Source organism: Miniopterus schreibersii, assembly GCF_964146895.1.
Source record: "Miniopterus schreibersii genome assembly, chromosome: 16".
NCBI lineage: Eukaryota > Metazoa > Chordata > Mammalia > Chiroptera > Miniopteridae > Miniopterus > Miniopterus schreibersii.
In genome coordinates, this window is record NC_138116.1 from 27002713 (window position 1) to 27022976 (window position 20264).

Below are 20264 nucleotides of genomic sequence, written 5' to 3' on the forward strand. Positions count from 1 at the left end.
AGGAAGCCGCAGAAGGGTGTTAGGCCTCTTGATGGTGGTATGACTCGATAAAGAACCTGGCTGTTGTAGATTGTTCCTTGGCCGTCTCTCAGACATGGCTGTGGTCACCCTCTGCCACTGTGGTTGCCACCAGCCCTCACCAAGCTCCCTTCTGTGTCAGTCCACACCTGGCAACTTCATGCATTTGTCCCTATACCAATGCCCAGGAGGAGGGAGCAGGAGAGATGGGACTGACACTGAGGCATCTGCAGGAGCTGTGGCCTGGGCCTCGGATGAGTCCCAGGCCTGTAAGGAGGCATCAAGGACGGGTAGCAAGTCTGTATCACTCCCATCTCAAGGACCTGTCTGCTCCCTCTTCTGTAGGGAAAGACTAATTCACAAGGCTTCGATGTTGCCAGCCAGTGCCTGGCACAGAGCAGGCATTCAGTCAATGATCATCTGAACTTAGCAATGCCATACACCCTCCATTTCCTCTTGCAAGTGGAGAAACTGAGGGAGGCTGAGGAAGAAACAGGTTGAACCAGGAGTCCCTGTCGCAGATGGATACATCCTTGCTGCATAGCCTTGGGCAAGTCACTTCCTCTGGCCCAGGTCTCCATTTCCTTACCTATAAAGTCAGGTGGGTGGGGGAAATCATCTCTAACTCCCCTTTTAGTTCTCATACCTTGTCATCACCCTCGGAAGCACAGAGAGGTCAATACCTTTATCAGTGCCACACAGCATTGATACTTAAAGCTTAAGTACCAAATGGGGGGCGGGGGGGCTAGAATTTGTAATGATCTGGTGCTAAGCTGAAATGTACTTTTACTTACAACTCTCTTTAGATAGATAGGGAAATTAATATTATAAACAACTTTGGAACCAAAGAAGTTATTTGGTGGGTCTACAAAGAAAAACTCTATTGGAGCACCCGAAGTCATTCCAGATGTGTTGATGGGTTCATCCCCTTTCAATGGACATGCTAACTATAAAATGTTCTCCTCCATTAATTATAGAGGTCCCCAAGAGCATCTCTCCGGGGGAAAGTTTCATTAGCCAAGTTCAGTGGCTGTATACAGTACTGATGATAAAGCTCAGTTTGAAAAATCATGTTCCAGCTGTCTCCACCACAAAGCTGAGAGAGTGGGGCTTGTCTGTTTTCAAATAGTTTGGCTGCCAAGGACTCGGTGCCATGTTGTCTAGAGGAGAAAAATGTGGAATCTGTTGTTTTGATGACCCTTCCTATGGATCGTGAAGGCAGGTAGTAAGGCTTGTACTTCTTTGCAATTCCCAAATCCTTGCTCATAGTAGGACCACATGCATATGAATATTGATTAACTGACAGAAGCCAGGCAGAAGGGAAGAGTATATGGCTCAGAAACATCCCAATGACAAAGACCCAGGACAGCACACCCAGAAAGAGCACATGTGTTAGAATCAGACAGATATGAGCTTGAATTCTAGCTTCTCTGCTTAATAGCTGTGTGACCTTAGGCAAATCACTTAACCTCTCTGGGCCTTGGCTTCCCCCCCTGCACAAAGGGAGAAGCAATAACCACTCGTGATCACAGCTGCAGGGGTTAAATGAGACAACATAAGTAAGCATCTAGCACAGTGCCTGGCACATGGTAGAGGCCCCTCTCCCTTCCTTCCATGCAGCCATCAAGATCTGCATGAGAAAGGCAGCCTGCAGCATTCACCCCTGCTATTACCTGCCCCTGTGCTGAAGGATGGGAAGCCGAAGAGTATCTCTGGTCTCCGTGCCAGGAGGGGACAGTGCAGTGGAGCATGGTTGGGGAGGTGACCCAGGCCCAAATCTCAGTGGCTGCAGGAATCCAATATCGTTGGCCTGGCTCTCTTCCAGCCAGTCTTGCCAGATGTAATTTGGCTTCTGCTTAAAATTCAAAGCAGTTATGTAATCATAACAACCCTAGAATTTGGAGTTTTTATAGTTTCAAAGCACTTTTGCACGTATTACCTCAGTCGATCTCTCAATAACCTTGGGAGCTAGCTAAGGCAAGGACTGGAACATCCATTTCTTAAAATATTTTTATCGATTTCTAGAGAGAGAGGAAGGGAAAGGGAGAGAGAGAGACATATATACATGGGAGGGCGAAACATCGACCAGCTGCTCCCGCATACCCTCCACTGGGTATTGAGCCTGCAACCCAGGCATGTGACTCGACTGGGAATCGAACTGGGAACCTTTTGGTGCACGGGACAATGCCTAACCAACTGAGCCACACTGGCTAGGGCTAGAACCACTGTTTTATAGATGGAGAAATCAAGGTTCAGAGGGTTTCTTTGGCTCACCTTAAGTCACACAACTAATAAGTGACAACATCAAACTTGGACAAAGAGCTCTATCCCTTGCTCTGGGCTTTCCCACACCATCACACTGTATCTTTGTAATTGTGCATTCATCAAGCAAAAGTGGACCGAGCACCTACTGTGCTCCAGGCCAGGTACTAAGTGCTGCGATTCAGAAATGAAAGGCAGAGTCAAGTTCAGGAGAGATGTAGGACCAGCTGCTCAGTAGCATGTGGTAGCTGCCATGGTGAAGGGGTAAGGGGGACAGTGTGTGTTGGGGGTGGGGGGTAACCCCAACTTGATCCAACCCTCAGGAAAGCATCAATCCAGTCTTGGAGAACAACTAGAGTTTGCCCAGGCAGGAAAAGGAATGAGAAAGCTACAAGTGTGTGAACCAGCAGGGCACTTCTTGGGGTGCTGCAAGCTGCTTGATCTGGCCCCACCCACTCCTTCCTTCCTTCCTTCCTTCCTTCCTTCCTTCCTTCCTTCCTTCCTTCCTTCCTTCCTTCCTTCCTTCGACATATATTTCTGGAGCGCCCTCATGTGCCAGGCATTGCCCTAGCCACTAGGGATAGATATCTCAGTGGATATAGTCCCTGAGCCCACAAAGCTTACCTTCTAGTGGGTTTCCGGGGACTCAGAAGGGAAATGGTAGATGGTGGAGGTGGAGGCATCATAGAAGGCTAGGTGTGAAGGGCCTGGATTTCAGCCTAAGGGGGAAGAGGAGCCCAGGTGGATTTTAAGCACAGGATTCACAACATCAGGTTGGCATGTCAGAAAGAGAGAACCACGGTTAAAGGATGGGCTAGAGAAAGTTGTCTGGAATCCAGAAGCCCAGCTAGGAGGCTGCAGCAGCCCAGGACAAAATGCCTGGGTCCTGGGATGCAGCGATGCAGAAGACAGAAGGCAGAGTGCAAGGGGGTTGTGGAGACAGCGTGGACAGGCCTTGCTGTTGCGTGGGGCATGAGGATTAGGAATGGGAAGCCTGGGCAGCCACTTGAGGGCCTGGCGTGAGCCCTTGGCAGGTAGGGGTGCTATTTCCTGGAACAGGGATGCGGGAGACCCATAGCGGTGGGGGCGGGGGAGCTGAGGAAGATCTGTTCCCACTGGGACGTGCTGAGTGCCGAGGGTCTGTGGTCCCCCTGAGGTCATGCTGATTAGGCAGTGGGATCAGCGTGTCTGGAGCCCAGAGGGTCTCAAGGCCAGAGGTGCAGATTGGAGGGTCAAGAACTTACTAACAGTGTTTGACACTTGGAAGTGGACAGAGGGAGCACACAGAGGGAGAAGAGCCCAGGTGCCATTGTAGCAAACCCCAGAGGGGTTTTGCCAGAACAAATCTGGCATCCAGATTTGTTCTTTGATGCCAGAATCCCACATCACAAAAGTCAAGCCATTAGCCAGGGCAAGAAATCATTGGTCCCCAAGAGGGGTTGATTGTGGTGAACTGTGGGGACTTTAGCCTATTGTTGGATTTCTGGGGTCTCACCTGTCTCTGGAGCCCTGTCTGAAGTCACCCATGTGCTTCTCTCTCTCTTTCTCTCTCTCTTCTCTCCTTCAGGTGTTTACAAAATATGGGAAGTGTTACATGTTTAACTCAGGCGAGGATGGCAAACCTCTGCTCACCACGGTCAAGGGGGGGACAGGCAACGGGCTGGAGATCATGCTGGACATTCAGCAAGATGAATACCTGCCCATCTGGGGAGAGACAGGTGAGCTGGGCACATGGACCTGGGCCGTGGGTGATGGTGGAGGGGCGCAGGACTTTGAAAGACTGGTTTGCTTCGGGTGGGCTGTCGTGGCCCACTCCATGAAGGACTGATCTCCACCGAGGAGTTGGTGGCACGCTGGAGAGTGGTAAGGATGCCCTTGGCATGGACTGGGATGAGTTTCTTTGGATTTCACTAGATGGGAGAGGGGCAGATGAGGGGAGTGTTGGGAAGGGGAGGCAGGTAGGGTGAGGATAGGTGTTGAGAGGAGCCATGGAGGAAGGTTTGAATCAACAGTATGGTTGGTCAATCAATCCAGGTCCTGGCTTGATTTTAGGCAAAGAGGAAAGGATGAGCCAGCCCCTCCCTCTCCCAGCCATACTGAACATCCCAGCCCAGCTAGGAGGCCCAGCAGAAAGGAAGGCAGGCTCCTTTCACTGGGGGAAGGTGGGGAGGCTGTGCAGTGTTGGAAAGCCAAAAGGTAGGGACTCAGGGGGCCGGCACTGTACCTGTGTGAGCCCCTGGGGGCCCGTGTGTGTACGGGGTTCAAAGCTTATTGCATGTATTCATTTATTCATTTATTCCATTCAAACAATCCATTCGCCATGTATGCCACCTCAGGCTTCGCACCAAAGTAAAGACATTAAGGTGGAAAAGACAGGCCTTGACCACAGGCTGGAGGAGACACGCAGTTGCAGTCCATTGTGACCTGGGTGTGCCCGGTGCTGTGGAGGGATGGGGGCCTCCACCTGGGCGGGGGAGGGGGGCAGTATATGGGGGGGGGGCAAGGAAAGCGTCCTAGTGCATGGGGCATTTGAACAGGGTCTTGGGATCATCCTGGGTTATACAGATGGGCTCTCGTAAGAGGGATGCAGGAAGGTCAGACAGAGGAGCAGGCGATGTGAAGGCAGAAGCAGAGATGGGGCCATGCAGCCAGTGAGCCTAGGGATGCTGGCAGCCTCTAGAACTCCACCAGGTGGAGGAAGTAAAGAGGGGTCAGGAGTGGGGCCGTGGCTGCAAAAGAGACCCAAATAAGACTAATGCTGTTAGGAATGGGGGAGGGGCTCACGAGGTGGGCCTGAGGAGGGACCACAGGGGAGGGTGGAGGAGAGAGAAGGTTCCAGCAAGAGGGAGGCCTGAGCCCTCAGACTGGAGCTGAGGATGGGGAGGGGATGGAGGCCAAGCAGCCCAGCCCCCTCTGCCCGCAGCCCCCACCCTGTGCCCAGCCCTCACCACGCCCGGCCCTCCAGGCTTCTGAGGCAGCAAAGGCTTCCACCCAGGGTTGATGGCAAACTTCAGGCTCTCCCCCCACCAGCAGGCTCCCCCTTCCTCCCACATCTCTCGCTTGAGCACCCTGGCGGGAAGAGGTGAGTGTGGCCACTTACCTCATGGGACAGTCAATTCTCCTACTCCTTCCACTGAAAGGTAAAATGGGCACCCCAGGGTCATTCCAGCAACACCTCCCAACCACGCCCTCATGCTCCAGGCCCTCCAAACCCCATCTGCCACTGGCTAAGGAAACAGCTGATCCCGTCCACTTTTCTAAATTCAGTAATTCAATGCCACCGCTCCAGCAGATGGACGGAGGTGTGTGTCCCCGCCAAGCTCTGGCATCCTGCACGCTGACCAGCAGAGCCCGGCTCTCCAGACATCCCGGAGGCCAGCCCGTGTCTAACGACCACAGGGGCCCCCAATAACCCTGGGTCCCGGGAGCTGGATCTTGGTCCAAAAACAGACCCTGCCTTATAAGCATCAGAGCATATTTGTTATTGGACCTCCTGTGGAAGAGGAGAGCAATGAGGCCATGGAAATGAGTCCTGCTCCCGAGGTGTGTGGCAGCCGGGCCTCCCTCCCGTGGGCCGCAGGAGAGAGGCCGCCTCCCTGCCTCCGGGCCGCGTAGCCGCAGACTCCGTGTGGCTTCCTGGCATTCCCACCTCCTCCCAGCCCCAGGGGAAAGCAGCCTGAGTCCTTACAGGAGACGTCTGGGTGATGATAAAGAAGAAATTAATTGAAATATGTCTCTCGAGGGGGTGGCCACGTGTGGCTTGACAGCAGAGGCAGTGTCATAGGGCAGGAAAGTAGCATCATAGAGACCGACACTGGGTGAAACCTCCAGCTCTCCCACTACTCTTGGTGTGGCTGAGGGCCCGTGAATGAGCCTCAGTTACCTCATCTGTGAAACAGATCAATAGAAGAAGTAAAACCATCCCCTTGGCAGGTGGCTGAGGGATCGAATGAGAGCTCTCTGCCAAGCGTACCCAGCAGAAGGGCGATAGTGACGGTCGAAGCTGGGGGGACAGTCACGCGGTCCCAGAGGCAGGGAACACTGTCCGTGTCTCACAGCTGTCACAGGGGTCCTAAAACACCTCCACATCTGACGTCGCATGTGTTCAAAGCAGCGCCTCTGACATTCTTGCCTGGCCTCGTGGGCAGCTTCATCTCTCAGAAATTTAAGAAGGAGTGAGGGGACCACCCCCTGGGTGTAATTCTGACTGACGGAAAGGACCTTGGGACCCACAGGTGAATTAGGAAAAGGCACCTCCATCGGGTTGACCCAGCCCAACGGGCTCCTGCTTAGTGAAAAGAAGGTGACTATCAAAATTATCAAGAGTCCTTTCCTCTGGGCTGACAGTGCCCTGCACCAGGACACCCCCTTAGCCAAACATGCTTGTGCAGGGCACCCTGGAAATGAGCCCTTCGAAAGAAGGCAGGCTCCGTCAGTCACATGTGGGCCTAGTCTGTGCCCCCAGATGGCCCTGTGCAATGTCAGGCGTTTGGGATAGTTGATGTTCCAGGAATAAAGAAGACCAGGGAAACTCCTGTTAGACAAGTTAGACACGTGTATTCATCGCAGGGAGGCTTTCATACGCTGCACTGTGAATCCTCCTAGAGAGGAACCTTGCACGCCGCGTTTATTTCCCAGATGCCTTTGAGTGGAAACTTCCTTTCTCGTGGAGGAGCTTGCAAATAGAAAGGAGACAGAAAAGCTGTCCTAGGCTATGGGAGTGCGGTTTTCATGGCCAGCATTTTCTAAAGGAAATTAAACCAAAGGCAGGAGGGAGGTTGTTAAAAATGAAACTCTGTGTAGATGCCTCTGAGAAACTTCAAAGAAAACAGAAACAGGCAGTGGGTTATCTGGGTTGCACATGAGAGAAACCGGATTCAAACAAGCTTAGGCATAAAAGGGATTGTGTTGCCCCAGAATTCAAGGCAAACTTCAACAACCAAACAGCAGGGGACGGGGGCGGGGGAGGGCTCAGCTTCAGAAACAACTGGAACAGGGCTCTGGCCCTCTCGTGTCCCTCCCTCCTTCTTTCTCTGGCCCCTCCTCTCCCTGGGTCCCTTCATTCTCTTGCAGTAGAGACGGGTTTTTTCACACTTTTTTTTCCACACACGGTCCCCAATAGTTTTATATTTTACACATCCTACCACTATCAAGAGACTATTCTGAGTTTCTCACTGATCCCCTATTTAAAAAAAAAAAAAAATCAGGGGAGGGAATCTTTGGCCCAGCTCAGTCAGGTGCCCGCCCCTGGTCCAACCTGTGACCAGGGAGTGAGTTCATGGAAGGACATGGGAGCCCTAAGGAAGCTGGGGAGATGGCACCTGGAAGGAGGTCCCAAGAGATTGTCTCATGAACGGCCATGCTGAGGGAGGCAGGGACCAGGGTGAGGGGTGGCAGTGGTTATATCTGAGGAAACCAGAATCAGTGTTCAGGGAGCTCTTTTTTTAAAAAAAGTAGACTTCTTTTCTTTTATCTAATTAATTTTGAGAGGGGGAGAGAGAGAGAAAATCGATTTGTTGTTCCACTTATTTATGCACTCATTGGTTGATTCTTGTATGTGTCCTGACCGGGGATCGAACCCGAAACCGAAACCTTGGCGTATCAGGATGATGCTCTAACCAACAGAGCTACCCGGCCAGGGCCTGTACAGGGAGCTCTTAAATGAACTCAGTTTCTGGATAGATAGACTCAAATAGGGCCCCTCCCTTTCTCATCTCCCTCTATCCTTCGTTCACTCCAACGCAATATACGTTTTTATCAAATGTTATCTCCTTGGTTTCTCCAAATGTTAATACTGTAGAAAAATGAATTTGATACTATATGTTTGAACAAAGGAGTGCTCTAATGGAGGTATGTATCCGCCCCCTTTTACTCCCCTCTGCTCCGTCACCTCCTGTTCTGTCCCCTTGTTCACTTGGCTCTAGCCACACTGGCTCCCCTGTGGCTTCTGGAACACTCCGGGAACACTGTCACTTCAGGGCATCTGCAGTCTCCATTCCCTCCGCCTAGAATCCTCTTTGTTCAGACCCACGTGGCTAATTGCCTCGTCTCCGTCAAGTCTTTGTTCAGGGAGGCGTCCCTTGACCCCCTTATTTAAAATTGCAATCGCCCCTCCCACTCGTCACCTCTCTTCATCTGCTCTGCCTGTCCTTTTCTCTAGGACATGTGTCACGTTCAGATATATCATATGATTTACTTATTTATTTTTTCTTGCCCCTCCCCTTTTATGAAAATATATGCTCCAAGAGGTTAGGGATCTTGAATGTCTGGCTCACTTACATATACCAGGTTAATAAATACTTGTTAATATGTTTGTTGAGAGAAAAAAGAAATTGCTGTGCACACTGATGGGGCCAGGATGAGGGAGACACTAACTTTAATGAGGAGCGACTATTTTTATGTGCCTTCAAGATTCTGTCCCATGATTCCTCCCAGTTACCTTGCTGTCAAGGGTTATAATCCCCATTGAAAGATAAAGAAACTGAAGCCCCAAAAGTTTGCGTAAGCTTCTTAAGAACACACCCCTCGTTAAGTAGCTGAACCAAACCCAAACCCTACTTGTGAACCCAAAGGCAATTCTCCTCTCACTACATCCCTTTAACGTTCAAAATATGATTGTAAAGGCACTGCCATGAAAATAGCTCAGGGAAGGAAGGGTTCGGTGACATATAAGGTTAGGTCTGTTGATGTTCTTTCCTATTTTTTCCTGTGTGTTTGTTTTTTTCCAATGGCAGAATCCTTGTGTTGAACAAAAGCTTTAGCACAGCCCCAATTTATAAAACAGAGGAAGGCAGAGCAGCTCTAGTTGAACTGGAGGTGGAGACCCAGTTCGATTTCTCTGTGTTCACTGTGGCCAACCTTAGGATATTCCCTAAGGAAATTTGCAAGGGCTCCAACGATCCCAGTTTGATGTTATTGGGATGGAAGCAGAGTTTGTTGGATCTGTGGCTGTGTACATCACAGAGACCAGCTCTCAACATCTTTCCCCTTCTCCTGGGATGGTGAAAGGAGCCTGGGACGTGTCTGCTGAGCTCCAGAGCCTCAGGGAGGTTGACTGTCCAGACTTCGGGTTGAACACGATGGATTGAACATCAGTGTTTATGGAGCTCTGTCCCCAAACGCCACCTAAATGGCAATGAAAGATTTTTTTTTTTTTAAGGGCAAAGTGGATAGGAGAGAAGATAACAGTAGATGTCAGCAAACTTTTAGAAGATGGAAAGCAGATGGTCGGTCACTGACTGGGCAGAGCAGGCGAGGCTGAAAGATAAGGCTCTGCACTGGGAAGCCAGCTAACGCCAAGCAGTTCTCACCATAGACTCTCAAAAAAGAATCAGGGGTTGAAGGCATCGGATTCTACTAAAGAGAGAGACAAGAAGTGGAGCTAAAACTGGGAGGATTAGTTCAAAGTCTGTAAAAGGAGCAGTTAAGTCCCCCAGATACCCTCCCTTGGCCCAAAGCAGCAACAGATCTCTCGCCAGGAAGATAAGATTGACAGACAGGCTCTGGGCTTGGGGAAAGCGGCCGAGCTGAGTGCCAGGTGAGGCGCCGTCCAGGAAACCGCCACTTGTGAACCCAGATGAGCTGAAACTCTGCTCACTGAGTACTGAGACCTCCAGCCAGGCTCATCTACCCCGCCCCCAAACGGGATTCTGGGGCAACCCTTTCTTGGAGACACTGACAAGTTCAATAGAAAAGGCCCCCACAGAATGGCAGTCAGGAGTTTCCGAACCAAACGGCCGGTTAACTCACTCTCGAGTGAAGTCCCTTGGCAGGTCCTCCCACACAGGGAATGAGTGCAGCTTTTAAGAGCCTCTTAACTATGAATGGACATCCAAAAAGCCAGATGTGTGAGGGGGAGGAACTAAAACCAACCAAACAAGAAAGAATCGCTGAGGAAATAGAGATCATGGTTAATGGGACAACCTCTAGAGGCAGACTAGAGCCTGGGTTCAAATCCACCTATACAATTTGCCAGCAGTGTAACCTTGGGCAAGTTACTTAACTTCTCTGGGCTTTAATTCCATCACCTGTAAAATGGCAATAATATTATTATCTGTGCTGTTGTTAGGAAGATTGAAATGAGTTAATATTTGTGAAGTGCTTAGAAAAGTGCTTTAATAATATTAGGCACTATGTAAGTCTAAACAAAAACAAAAAATGCAGGGACCAGAAAGAAACATTAAACCATTTTAATTAAAATTCTCAAGAGATAAGAGATGGTACTACATCCATAAACATGAGCTATTAAAATAGGATGCTATTAAAAAGTAACATTCAAAAAAAGAAGTTTTAAAAACTGGAAATTAAAAATATGATTGCAAACATTTTTTTTCAAACTCACAGAAGGACTGAAATTGAGGAAGTCTCCTGAAAAGTAAAACAAAAACACAAACAGATGGAAAATGAGAGAGGAAAAAATATGAAAATGAGAAGGTAAATCCAAGAAGTCTAACATCCTATGAGGAGTCCCAGAGTAAGAAAACTGAGAGATGAAGAAGAGGACTTTGCCAAAGAAATAATGTAAGAAACATTCCCAACGGAAGCACGTGATTTTCCATATCAAAAGAATTCACCAAATCCTGTCTGCAGTAAGTGGCAAAACAATCAGACCAAGACACATCCTTAAAATTCAGGCTGACAGAGATAAACAGAAAAACCTTAAAAGCTTCTGGAGAGAGAAAACAAGTCACATACCTAGGATCTAGGATCAGAATGGCCTGGGACTTCCCGACAGATAGAGTTGAAGCCAGAAGACAATGGCACAATGCTTTCAAATCCGGGGTGGAGGAAAAGGGGACTTTTTTTTCTAGGATAGAATTTTTTTTTTTTTTTTAATTTAAGTATAGTTGGTAGTCTACAATATTACGTTAGTTATATTAGTTATATTAGTTTCAGGTGTACAATATAGTGATTCAGCATTTTTATACCTTACAATGTGGTCACCACCACCCCTCCATTCAAGTAATCATCTGTCCCCTTCATCTTTCTCACCCATCCCCACCCTCCTCCCCTCTGACCACCATCCCTTTGATCTGTTTCTACGAGTCTGTTTTTGTTTTGTTCATTTGTTTTCCTTTTTTAGAATCCACATCTTTCCCTGTTTGACTTATTTCACTTAGCATAATACCCTCTAAGTCCATCCCTGTTGTTGCAGATAGCAAGGTTTCATTCCTTTTTATTGCTGCATAATATTTCATCACGTATATACACTACATCTTCTTTATCTGCTCATCTATCAGTGGACACCTAGGTTGCTTTCATATCTTGGCTATTAACATGGGGGGTGCATATATCTTTTCCAATTAGTGTTTTTGTTTTCTTCAAATAAATACCCAGAACTGAAATTGTTGGGTCATCTGGTAAACCGATCTTCAGTTTTTTGAGTAATCTCCATACTGTTTTCCACAGCGGCTGCACCAATTTTCAGTCCCACCACCAGTGCCCAAGGGCTCCCTTTTCTCCGAGTCCTCACCAACACGTTCTTTGTTGCCTTTTTTATAATAACCATTCTGGCTGGGCTGAGGTTGTATCTCATTGTTTTGATTTGCATTTCCCTGATGCTCTCAGATAGAATTCTAGATCCAGCAAGTTACAAATGAAGTGTGAAGGTAGAATTTGGTTTCAAATATATTCCAATATTCAAATACATTTAAATATATTCAAAAACATATTTTTGATGAGAACATTTAAATTCTGCTCTCTTAGCAAATTTCAATTATACAGTACAGTGTTATCAATTACAGCCACCACGTTTTACATGCAAGCCCCTGACCTTGCTCATCTTAGAACTGAAAGTTTGTGCCCTTTTACCAGCCTCTCCCTGTTTCTCATTTCTCCCCATTTCTCCCCAGCCCCTGGAAGCCACTTTTCTACTCTGTTTCTAGGAGTTTGACTTTTCTTTGCCATTTCTGTGATAGGGTACCTAGCAAGCCAAACAAACCAGCAGACAAGAATAAAAAAAACAACAAACAATAAGAACAAAATAGTTTCACAAGAAAGAAATAAAAAGCAGAATCTACTACAAGGCTGGGGGAGCCAGTAGTCATAATCATAATTATGTAAAAGCTGGACACCGACTTACACAAAATATCACAGAACTATGTCTAGGAGGGTGACAGGAAAGCAAATACGGTGGACTCTTCAGGTAAGGAGCCTATATTCTCATCTCCAAGGTAGAACTTTGGCAGAGAAGACTTAAAATTTTAGAAACCAAGAAATAACCGTCAAGCACTTGATGTCCATGAACATGCGAAAGGAGACGCCAGGAGGACCAGGTGAAGCGGCTGAGAGCAGCTGCTCCGAGCAGTGGGACTCGGGGCTGGCTGGCTGGGGAGAGGTGGGGCCGGGCCCTGCTCTTTTTCATTAGCAGTCTCGAGGTACCAGTCAGCTTTTAAAATTATGTGCATATATTGCTTTGATCAAAATTAAAATTTAATTTAAAATAATCATGAATTTTCCGCAGAGCTGGAAGGCCTGAGCAGCTATCAAGGGTAGCCCATTCCCCTTTCTCCATCACAGATGGAACATAGCAGGAGCGGATGCAGGTGGCTGCTAGGGTTTCTCCAACAACTCTGCTCCCAGGAAAAACTCTGGCCTTGGTGCCTGGTGACAAGGACCTCCACAGAAGTTCAGATGCAGGCTGTGACCTGATCTTGGAGAGTCCCGAGCACAGGGCTACGCAGCAGGCAGCTGGGATCCTGAGCTCACTCCCTGAGTGGCCTTCGTGCTGGATGGAGGGTCTCTGCAGGTGCCTGGAGAAATGATGCCGTGAGTCAGAAGCACTGCTGCAGTCAGGCATCCCTGACACAGTGAGAAGAAACCTGACTTTAATAATTTCTAGAAGACCTGCTCAGTGCTATGCAGAGAAAATACGTGCTCTAGTTAAAACTCCTGGCCAAGCAGGCAATGGTCTGAGGGAAACATCTCAGAGGTGGGTGAAACACACCCAGCTCAGAGTTCACATCTGCCTGGTCACTAAATCCCCAAGAGCACCTACTGTGTGCCAGGCACACAGGGATACAGATGAAAAGGCCCAGTCCAGGCTTTTTCACAATTTAGGGACCATGTTGAGGCTCCATTTGTGTAGCAGATGGACATTCATTGATCCAACAGCCCTCATGTAAAGTGCTTAAGGAGTGTCAGGCATTCGCAGTCTGGTCAGGGGACATGTGAACAATTAAATGCCATCAAGTGCTATGACAGATAGAGGAGAGATGGAGCACAAAGGAGGGGACAATAGGCTCTGGAAGGGAGGCAAAGGGTATCTAGGGGGAGGCTTCAGAGGGGAGATGACCTTGGTCTTAGTCTCAGGCCTGTGTGCCAGGTGGCTAGGCAGTTGTGGGAATTAGGGTGTGGGTCGTGGCACGTGAGGTGCCATGGAGAAGAAGGGGAATCAGAAGCAAAGGCCAAGAACATCGTGGGTGTCCTGCAGTGGCTGGATCTAAGGATGGGCCCTGTGGCTTAAAAGGTAGGCAGAGGTCAGATCACCACGGGCCTGGCGGGTTCTGCTAATGCATGGATGTTCTCCTGTGAGTTCTTCTACCCAGAGTGTGGTCCTCCCACCAGCAGCATCATTGTCCCCTGGGAACCCATCAGCAATGCAGACTCTCAGGCCCCACCCGGAATCTGCGCTGTAACTGATGGTCCCCAGGTGGCTCACAACCTAGGGTGGGAAGCTCTGAGCTTCTCACCTTTTGGAAATACGAGGATGACTTTTTAACATCTGGCTATTTCTCCAACATCACTCCCACATGAACACTATCGTGCTTTTTTATATTCATTGGCTGAGGAAATAGTAACAAGAAGCTGCTATGAATTCAGTAATGCTTTGAATGATTTTGAATTTTATAATCACTTCGCCATCTACATACCTGATCTGTCCGGCAGTCTGCTGCTACCTCACTTCTGCCACCAGTGTATGTCAACAGAATTTTTATGAATAGAATCTTAATCATCCACCAACTTCCCCTGTAATTTCAGAGACATGACACTTCCTGGCAGCTTCTCAAGGGTGGTGTCTCCTGCATGCCAGTCGTCCACCCGGACTTATCAGCCTTCTTAGCAAGTAATTTATAATCTCTGAGCCTGAATGCACCAGGAAACTCATTTTAAAAAGACTTGGAATAAATCTTTCTGTAATGAGACCAAACCCAGCTCCACGACAGAGTGCCTTCACTAATGTCGGTTTTGTAAATATTCTATTTGACAGGAATGTATTAAGTGTAGCCACTCTTCTCTGTTGCATAACTAAGACCTAACATTAACTGTCTCCTCCCCCCACATGGGCACATCACTCTACAGTATATATGGTGCTTTGCCTGCATTCTATCTTCTGATCCTCATACACTCACTCTTATGATATAGACAGAGCAGGTCTATGATTTAACAGATGAACCCATTTAACAGATGTGGTAAGCAACGCTCTGAGACGCTGAATGACTTTCCCATGATCTCATGGCTGAAGAAGTATTGGAAGTCAGACTTCAATCCATATCTCCTAATTTGGTCCTTGGCCAGGCTGAGCACAACCCTGAGTGCCCCCCTTCTAACAAGGCCTCCAGCAATGAAGACACACTGGGTCCGTTCTACTGGGGAAGGTTAGCATGGAAACAAGAAGACTATGGTGGCCACAGTATCCACCTTCAGATCCCTGAAGGGCTGTCAAGTGGAAGAATGGATTTTAGGAGCAGGGGTAAAATCTATTAGCAGGCAATTTCTACTCGATATAAGGATGAACTTTGCAAACCATGGCTGCCCTGCAGGTAGTGAGGTCTGCACCCCTAAAAGGCTCAAACATCATGGCTGGCCTTCAGTGAATGGTGTCAAAGAGGGGCCTCCTGTAGTCTCTCAGAGGCCCCTAAGGGCTCGAGCAACCAGGACCTAAACAGGAAATCAACAGCACCCATCAACGGGATAATACAAGGAAAAATTCATGGAGGACTGTTTGCAAAGGCGTGGGCAAGGCTTAGGGAAGGCAGTATGGGATGGTGCAGAGTCCTGGGCCTGGTAAGAGGGAGAACCTCCCGAAGGGAAACAGGAGAACGAGCTGATATCAGAACCCAGGGAGAGAGCGGTATGCAGAGCTTCTTCCAGCTCCCCACCCCAGAGCTGTGGTCTCCCAAGGTGACCTGCTGCTAACCTGCCAGGACCCAGCAAATAAAGTTGACAAACTGCATGTCCCAGCCTGACCCTCCACTGTCCTCCGGTTTCCCACCTGGACCACCGTTGGCTGAACCCAACCAGAAGCAGGGGGCAAGAGAGCCCATCAGTACAGTCTCTACAAGGGCAGCTTCCAAGGAGAGAGCACAATGAAGAGGACTGGCCAGGGGATGGACAAACAGAAGCGATCTTGCGCTGAGATGACCCCACCGCCATACAGCCGGCCTCCCTCCCACCCCTCCTTCCAAGCTGGCCATCCCAGCCACTGTCACAAAGTCAGACTCAACCAGCATAAAATTGCTTTGTATCAGCACAACCCTGCGTTAGCCAAGAAAATTTCCCCGGATTTTCAGAGCAGCTTCCCTTCCTACCTCTCTCCAGTGTTTATTTCCTCGGCGTGTTTCCTGTAATTTGCAAAGATTAAAGATTTAAGCTTCTTTTATTGCAATGTGCATTCCCTGCCCAATTATGCATTCTGCCCATGGCTCCCCGTCTCCTCCTGCAGAGCCCCCTCCTCTCTGCATGAGCAGAAAACACCACAGGTGGACCTCGCCTCCTTGTGCCACTATGGCCATGCTCCTGAAAAATGAAAGAGACATTCAGCCGCTGCAGGTTGAACAAGCTCTACCACCCTCCTCCTGATTCAACATCATCTTTCATGTCAGGCTGCCTGGGTTTCAGCCTGGTCCCAATTAACAAGGGCTCCTAACACTGTGTGTGTAGTGACTTCCCCATTCCCTGTTCTCCCTCTCTCTCCCACTCCCCCCCCATCCCCAGGGGATTTGAATCCCGGTGTTCCTGATGGTAAACAAATCCTTCACTGCCCTGGGGCCTGGCACCCTTTGAAGCAGCTCTGTGTTGAATCATTTAGCGGGGAGGGGAATGTGAGGATGTGAATAATTCTGTCCAGCACCAATCTAGGTTACTGTAGGGCTGGCTTTCTGGATATGCAACCTGGGCAGTCATATAGGCCCCCGTGCTCAGAGCATTCCTTGGTTTGGACTCTAAATTGGCCTTGCCCGTTTAGTAAGTGAGTGAGGTTTGAGTCACAAATCTTTCACTCGTTCCAGATGCCTGGTGCTGTGCAGGACCTTCGAGATCCTGAGAGAGAGCCCAGAACCTGGTATCAGGATGCTCCAGCCTGGGGAAGCACAGCCGTCAGATAAAGGACTGATACATGGAGGGCAGGGGCATATCAGGCATGTGTGTAGAATTCAACAGAGCAAGCGAAGCAGTTGCTTTGGGTGGGGCTGGGAGCTAAATCGCCAGTGCCGAGGTAGAGACATCCGGGCAGAATGAGATATACGTGCCTCTGTGCAGAACAAGGACCGGTAACAACCAACCTGGGCAGCCCTGGAGGGCTGGACCCTTCGCACCACGAAGCACAAGGCTGCTCGGAGCAAGGCTGGGAGAGGGCGGGTTAGGGGGATTGGGTGCCGGATAAGAACAGGGGGGAGTTACACAGGTTTGGACTTTGGAAAGCTTATTCTGCGGGCTGTTTGGGAAGATTAAGACAGAGAAGGAAGCCCATTAAAGGCTTATATGTCACATAGGTGCACTCTCCACCAAGCTTGAGTGCCAACATCTAAGATGAGCTAGGCTCTGTGGTCCCATCATCTCCTGTCACCTCTGCCACCTCCCATTGCCAAGGGCCATTTCTCCTGCCAAAGAAAAAAAGGCAGAAGCTTCTGTTTTAGTTGCCCATCTCCTGCAGCTCAGAGGCGCAGGCATGTGGCGTACAATCCAGGCAAGCCTGTGTTTTTATCTCTGCTGCCGTATCATCTTGCTTTCCTCCCCCTGATCTCCTCACCTTCAGCTCACAGCCCCGTAGAAAAGTGTGTAAATAAAATAAAGGTGCTCCGTCCACATCATATCCCTGTTCTATAGTTTTGGAGACTGAAGCAAGGTGTTGGCCTAACTGCCCAGAATTCGTTTCTGATTGCTACTGAAACAAATTACCATCAACTTAGAGGCTTCGAATAATATAAACATATTGTCTGACAGTTCCGGAGGCCAGAAGTTCATAATGGGTTTCACTGGGCTAACAATTAGGTGTTAGCAGGGCTGCGTTCCCTCTGGAGGCTCTAGGGAACACCCACTCCCTTGCCTTTTCCAGTTTCTGAAAGCTGCCTCCATTCCTTGGCTTGTGGCTCCTCCAAAGCCAGTAGCGTAGCATGTTTCCGTTCTCTCTCTGGCTCTGCTCTCCTGCCTCCCTCTTACAAGGACCCTGGTAATTACACTGAAACCCACAGATAGTCCAGGATGCTGTCCCCACCTCAAGTCCCTAACTTCATGGTATCTGCCATGTCCCTTTGCCATGGAAGGCAACCTATTGACTGTTTCAAGGGATACAGAGGTGGTCAACTTTGAGGTCTTGTATTCTGCCTACCACATGGCCTCATTGGTGTCCCTTGGAGCTGTTCAGTCCCAGGACTCCATGGCACCTGTTGTCTCTGACCCACGGTCCTGTCCTTCTTTGTTTTTTCAGAGGAAACGACGTTTGAAGCAGGAGTGAAAGTTCAGATCCACAGCCAGTCTGAGCCGCCTTTCATCCAAGAGCTGGGCTTTGGGGTGGCTCCAGGGTTCCAGACCTTCGTGGCCACACAGGAGCAGAGGGTAAGTTCCTGGGCTCCCTTGGTCCGTGGTCCTCGGCCTCTCCAGGCTACCTGCAAAGGCATGAGGAGGAAAAATGGGATTCCCACTTCTGGAAGGTTCTGAATGACCCTGGAGGCTGGGGCACAGCTGGGCTCCGTAAAGGGACTTACCCTGAAAGTGGAGAAGGTGTCAGCTAACCTTCGTGACCCGATTCTGCAGTACCAACTATTGGTTCCAAAAAGTGGGTGTGAAAGAAACCCAGCTTATTATCTTCTGCACTGAATTGATTGGGTTTGTGGGGTTTTTTGTTTCACTTTGGTTTTGGTTGGTTTTCGTGTTTGTGTTTTCTTTTTGCTGGAACATTCTGGAGGGGAAATATTTGGAAGGGTGGGGAGAGAGAACAGGGATACTACAGGAAACTGCTAAGCAGGATTTCATATGTGGCATCACTTGTGTTAATAGAACTCGAAGTTGCCTACACAAAGGCAAAGGATTAGGGAGTCACTCCCGTAATAGAGCTTAAGTGGAGGGAAGCCTCTTGCATGGATGGGTTCCTGCCCGATCTCTCTGACTTAGTGCCAGGGAAGGGACACTCCCAGCCATGCAGGACTGCTGCGTCAACCCTGCCTGTCAGTGGAGTGAGGACTGGCACAGCTCATGCCTGACATGGGTTTCACATCTTAGAAGGGAGACGTTCACAGAATCTCAATAGCATGGAAGTCTCAAAGCAGGACTGCAGAGAAACACAGGGACCCTTCCTTTCTACTATCCGTGGTGTGCCTAGAATAAATGCGGGAGAGGCTGTGGCTCTGAGGAAGTCCCGTCGCCCTGGGAGGCCTGGGGCAAAGAGTGAGGGCAGTGAGAGGGAGGCGGCACCAGCTGCCGCGAGTCAGAAAGGAAGAATCCAGGAGAACAGGGAAGGAGTGATCAGCAAGGAGGTACACGTGTAACTTAAAAGTTCAGCTTGTTTTTAAAACTGAACTCAAATGTCATCTTTCATCTAGTACCGACCGGAGCTCTTTCGCCACTTTATAAAACAAAATTCTGTATTAGAAACGGGGTTGAAATCTGTGAGCTGTAGTTTTGAATCTCTGGGGGGAAATGGATGGTGGAGGCCTCAGGAACTGGGCCCTGTACCTAATGCCGGGGCAGTTGCTAAAGGCCAAGTCCAGCCTCCACTGCGGCACGGAGGGGTGGGGTGGCAGTGTTGAGGCACAGGCACAGGCACAGGCACAGGCAGAGGCAGAGGCACAGGCACAGGCACAGGCACAGGCACAGGCACAGGCACAGGCAGAGGCACAGGCACAGGCAGAGGCAGAGGCAGAGGCACAGGCAGAGGCACAGGCACAGGCACAGGCACAGGCAGAGGCACAGGCACAGGCACAGGCACAGGCACAGGCACAGGCAGAGGCAGAGGCACAGGCACAGGCACAGGCACAAGCAGAGGCACAGGCACAGGCACAGGCACAGGCAGAGGCACAGGCACAGGCACAGGCAGAGGCACAGGCAGAGGCAGAGGCACAGGCACAGGCACAGGCACAGGCACAGGCAGAGGCAGAGGCACAGGCAGAGGCAGAGGCACAGGCACAGGCACAGGCAGAGGCACAGGCACAGGCAGAGGCAGAGGCAGAGGCACAGGCAGAGGCACAGGCACAGGCACAGGCACAGGCAGAGGCAGAGGCAGAGGCACAGGCACAGGCACAGGCACAGGCACAGGCACAGGCAGAGGCAGAGGCAGAGGCACAGGCAGAGGCAGAGGCACAGGCACAGGCACAGGCAGAGGCACAGGCACAGGCAGAGGCAGAGGCACAGGCACAGGCACAGGCACAGGCAGAGGCACAGGCACAGGCACAGGCAGAGGCACAGGCAGAGGCACAGGCAGAGGCAGAGGCACAGGCACAGGCACAGGCAGAGGCACAGGCAGAGGCAGAGGCACAGGCACAGGCACAGGCAGAGGCACAGGCACAGGCAGAGGCACAGGCAGAGGCACAGGCAGAGGCAGAGGCAGAGGCACAGGCACAGGCACAGGCACAGGCAGAGGCACAGGCACAGGCACAGGCACAGGCACAGGCAGAGGCACAGGCACAGGCACAGGCACAGGCACAGGCAGAGGCAGAGGCACAGGCACAGGCACAGGCAGAGGCACAGGCAGAGGCACAGGCACAGGCAGAGGCACAGGCAGAGGCAGAGGCACAGGCAGAGGCAGAGGCAGAGGCAGAGGCACAGGCAGA

General features: G+C 50.1%; 1 protein-coding gene across 2 annotated transcripts in view; it reads left to right on the forward strand.

Annotated features, from left to right (window-relative positions):
- ASIC2 (acid sensing ion channel subunit 2) overlaps nt 1-20264 on the forward strand; it is a gene marked incomplete at its 5' end in the record, with an annotated part of 830294 nt that overhangs the window by 755529 nt on the left and 54501 nt on the right. For both annotated transcript variants that reach the window (XM_081162532.1, XM_081162531.1), the window contains 2 exons: nt 3848-3998; nt 17927-18054. In XM_081162532.1, coding sequence (XP_081018658.1) covers nt 3848-3998; nt 17927-18054 — 279 coding nt within the window. The remainder of the gene's footprint in view (nt 1-3847; nt 3999-17926; nt 18055-20264) is intronic.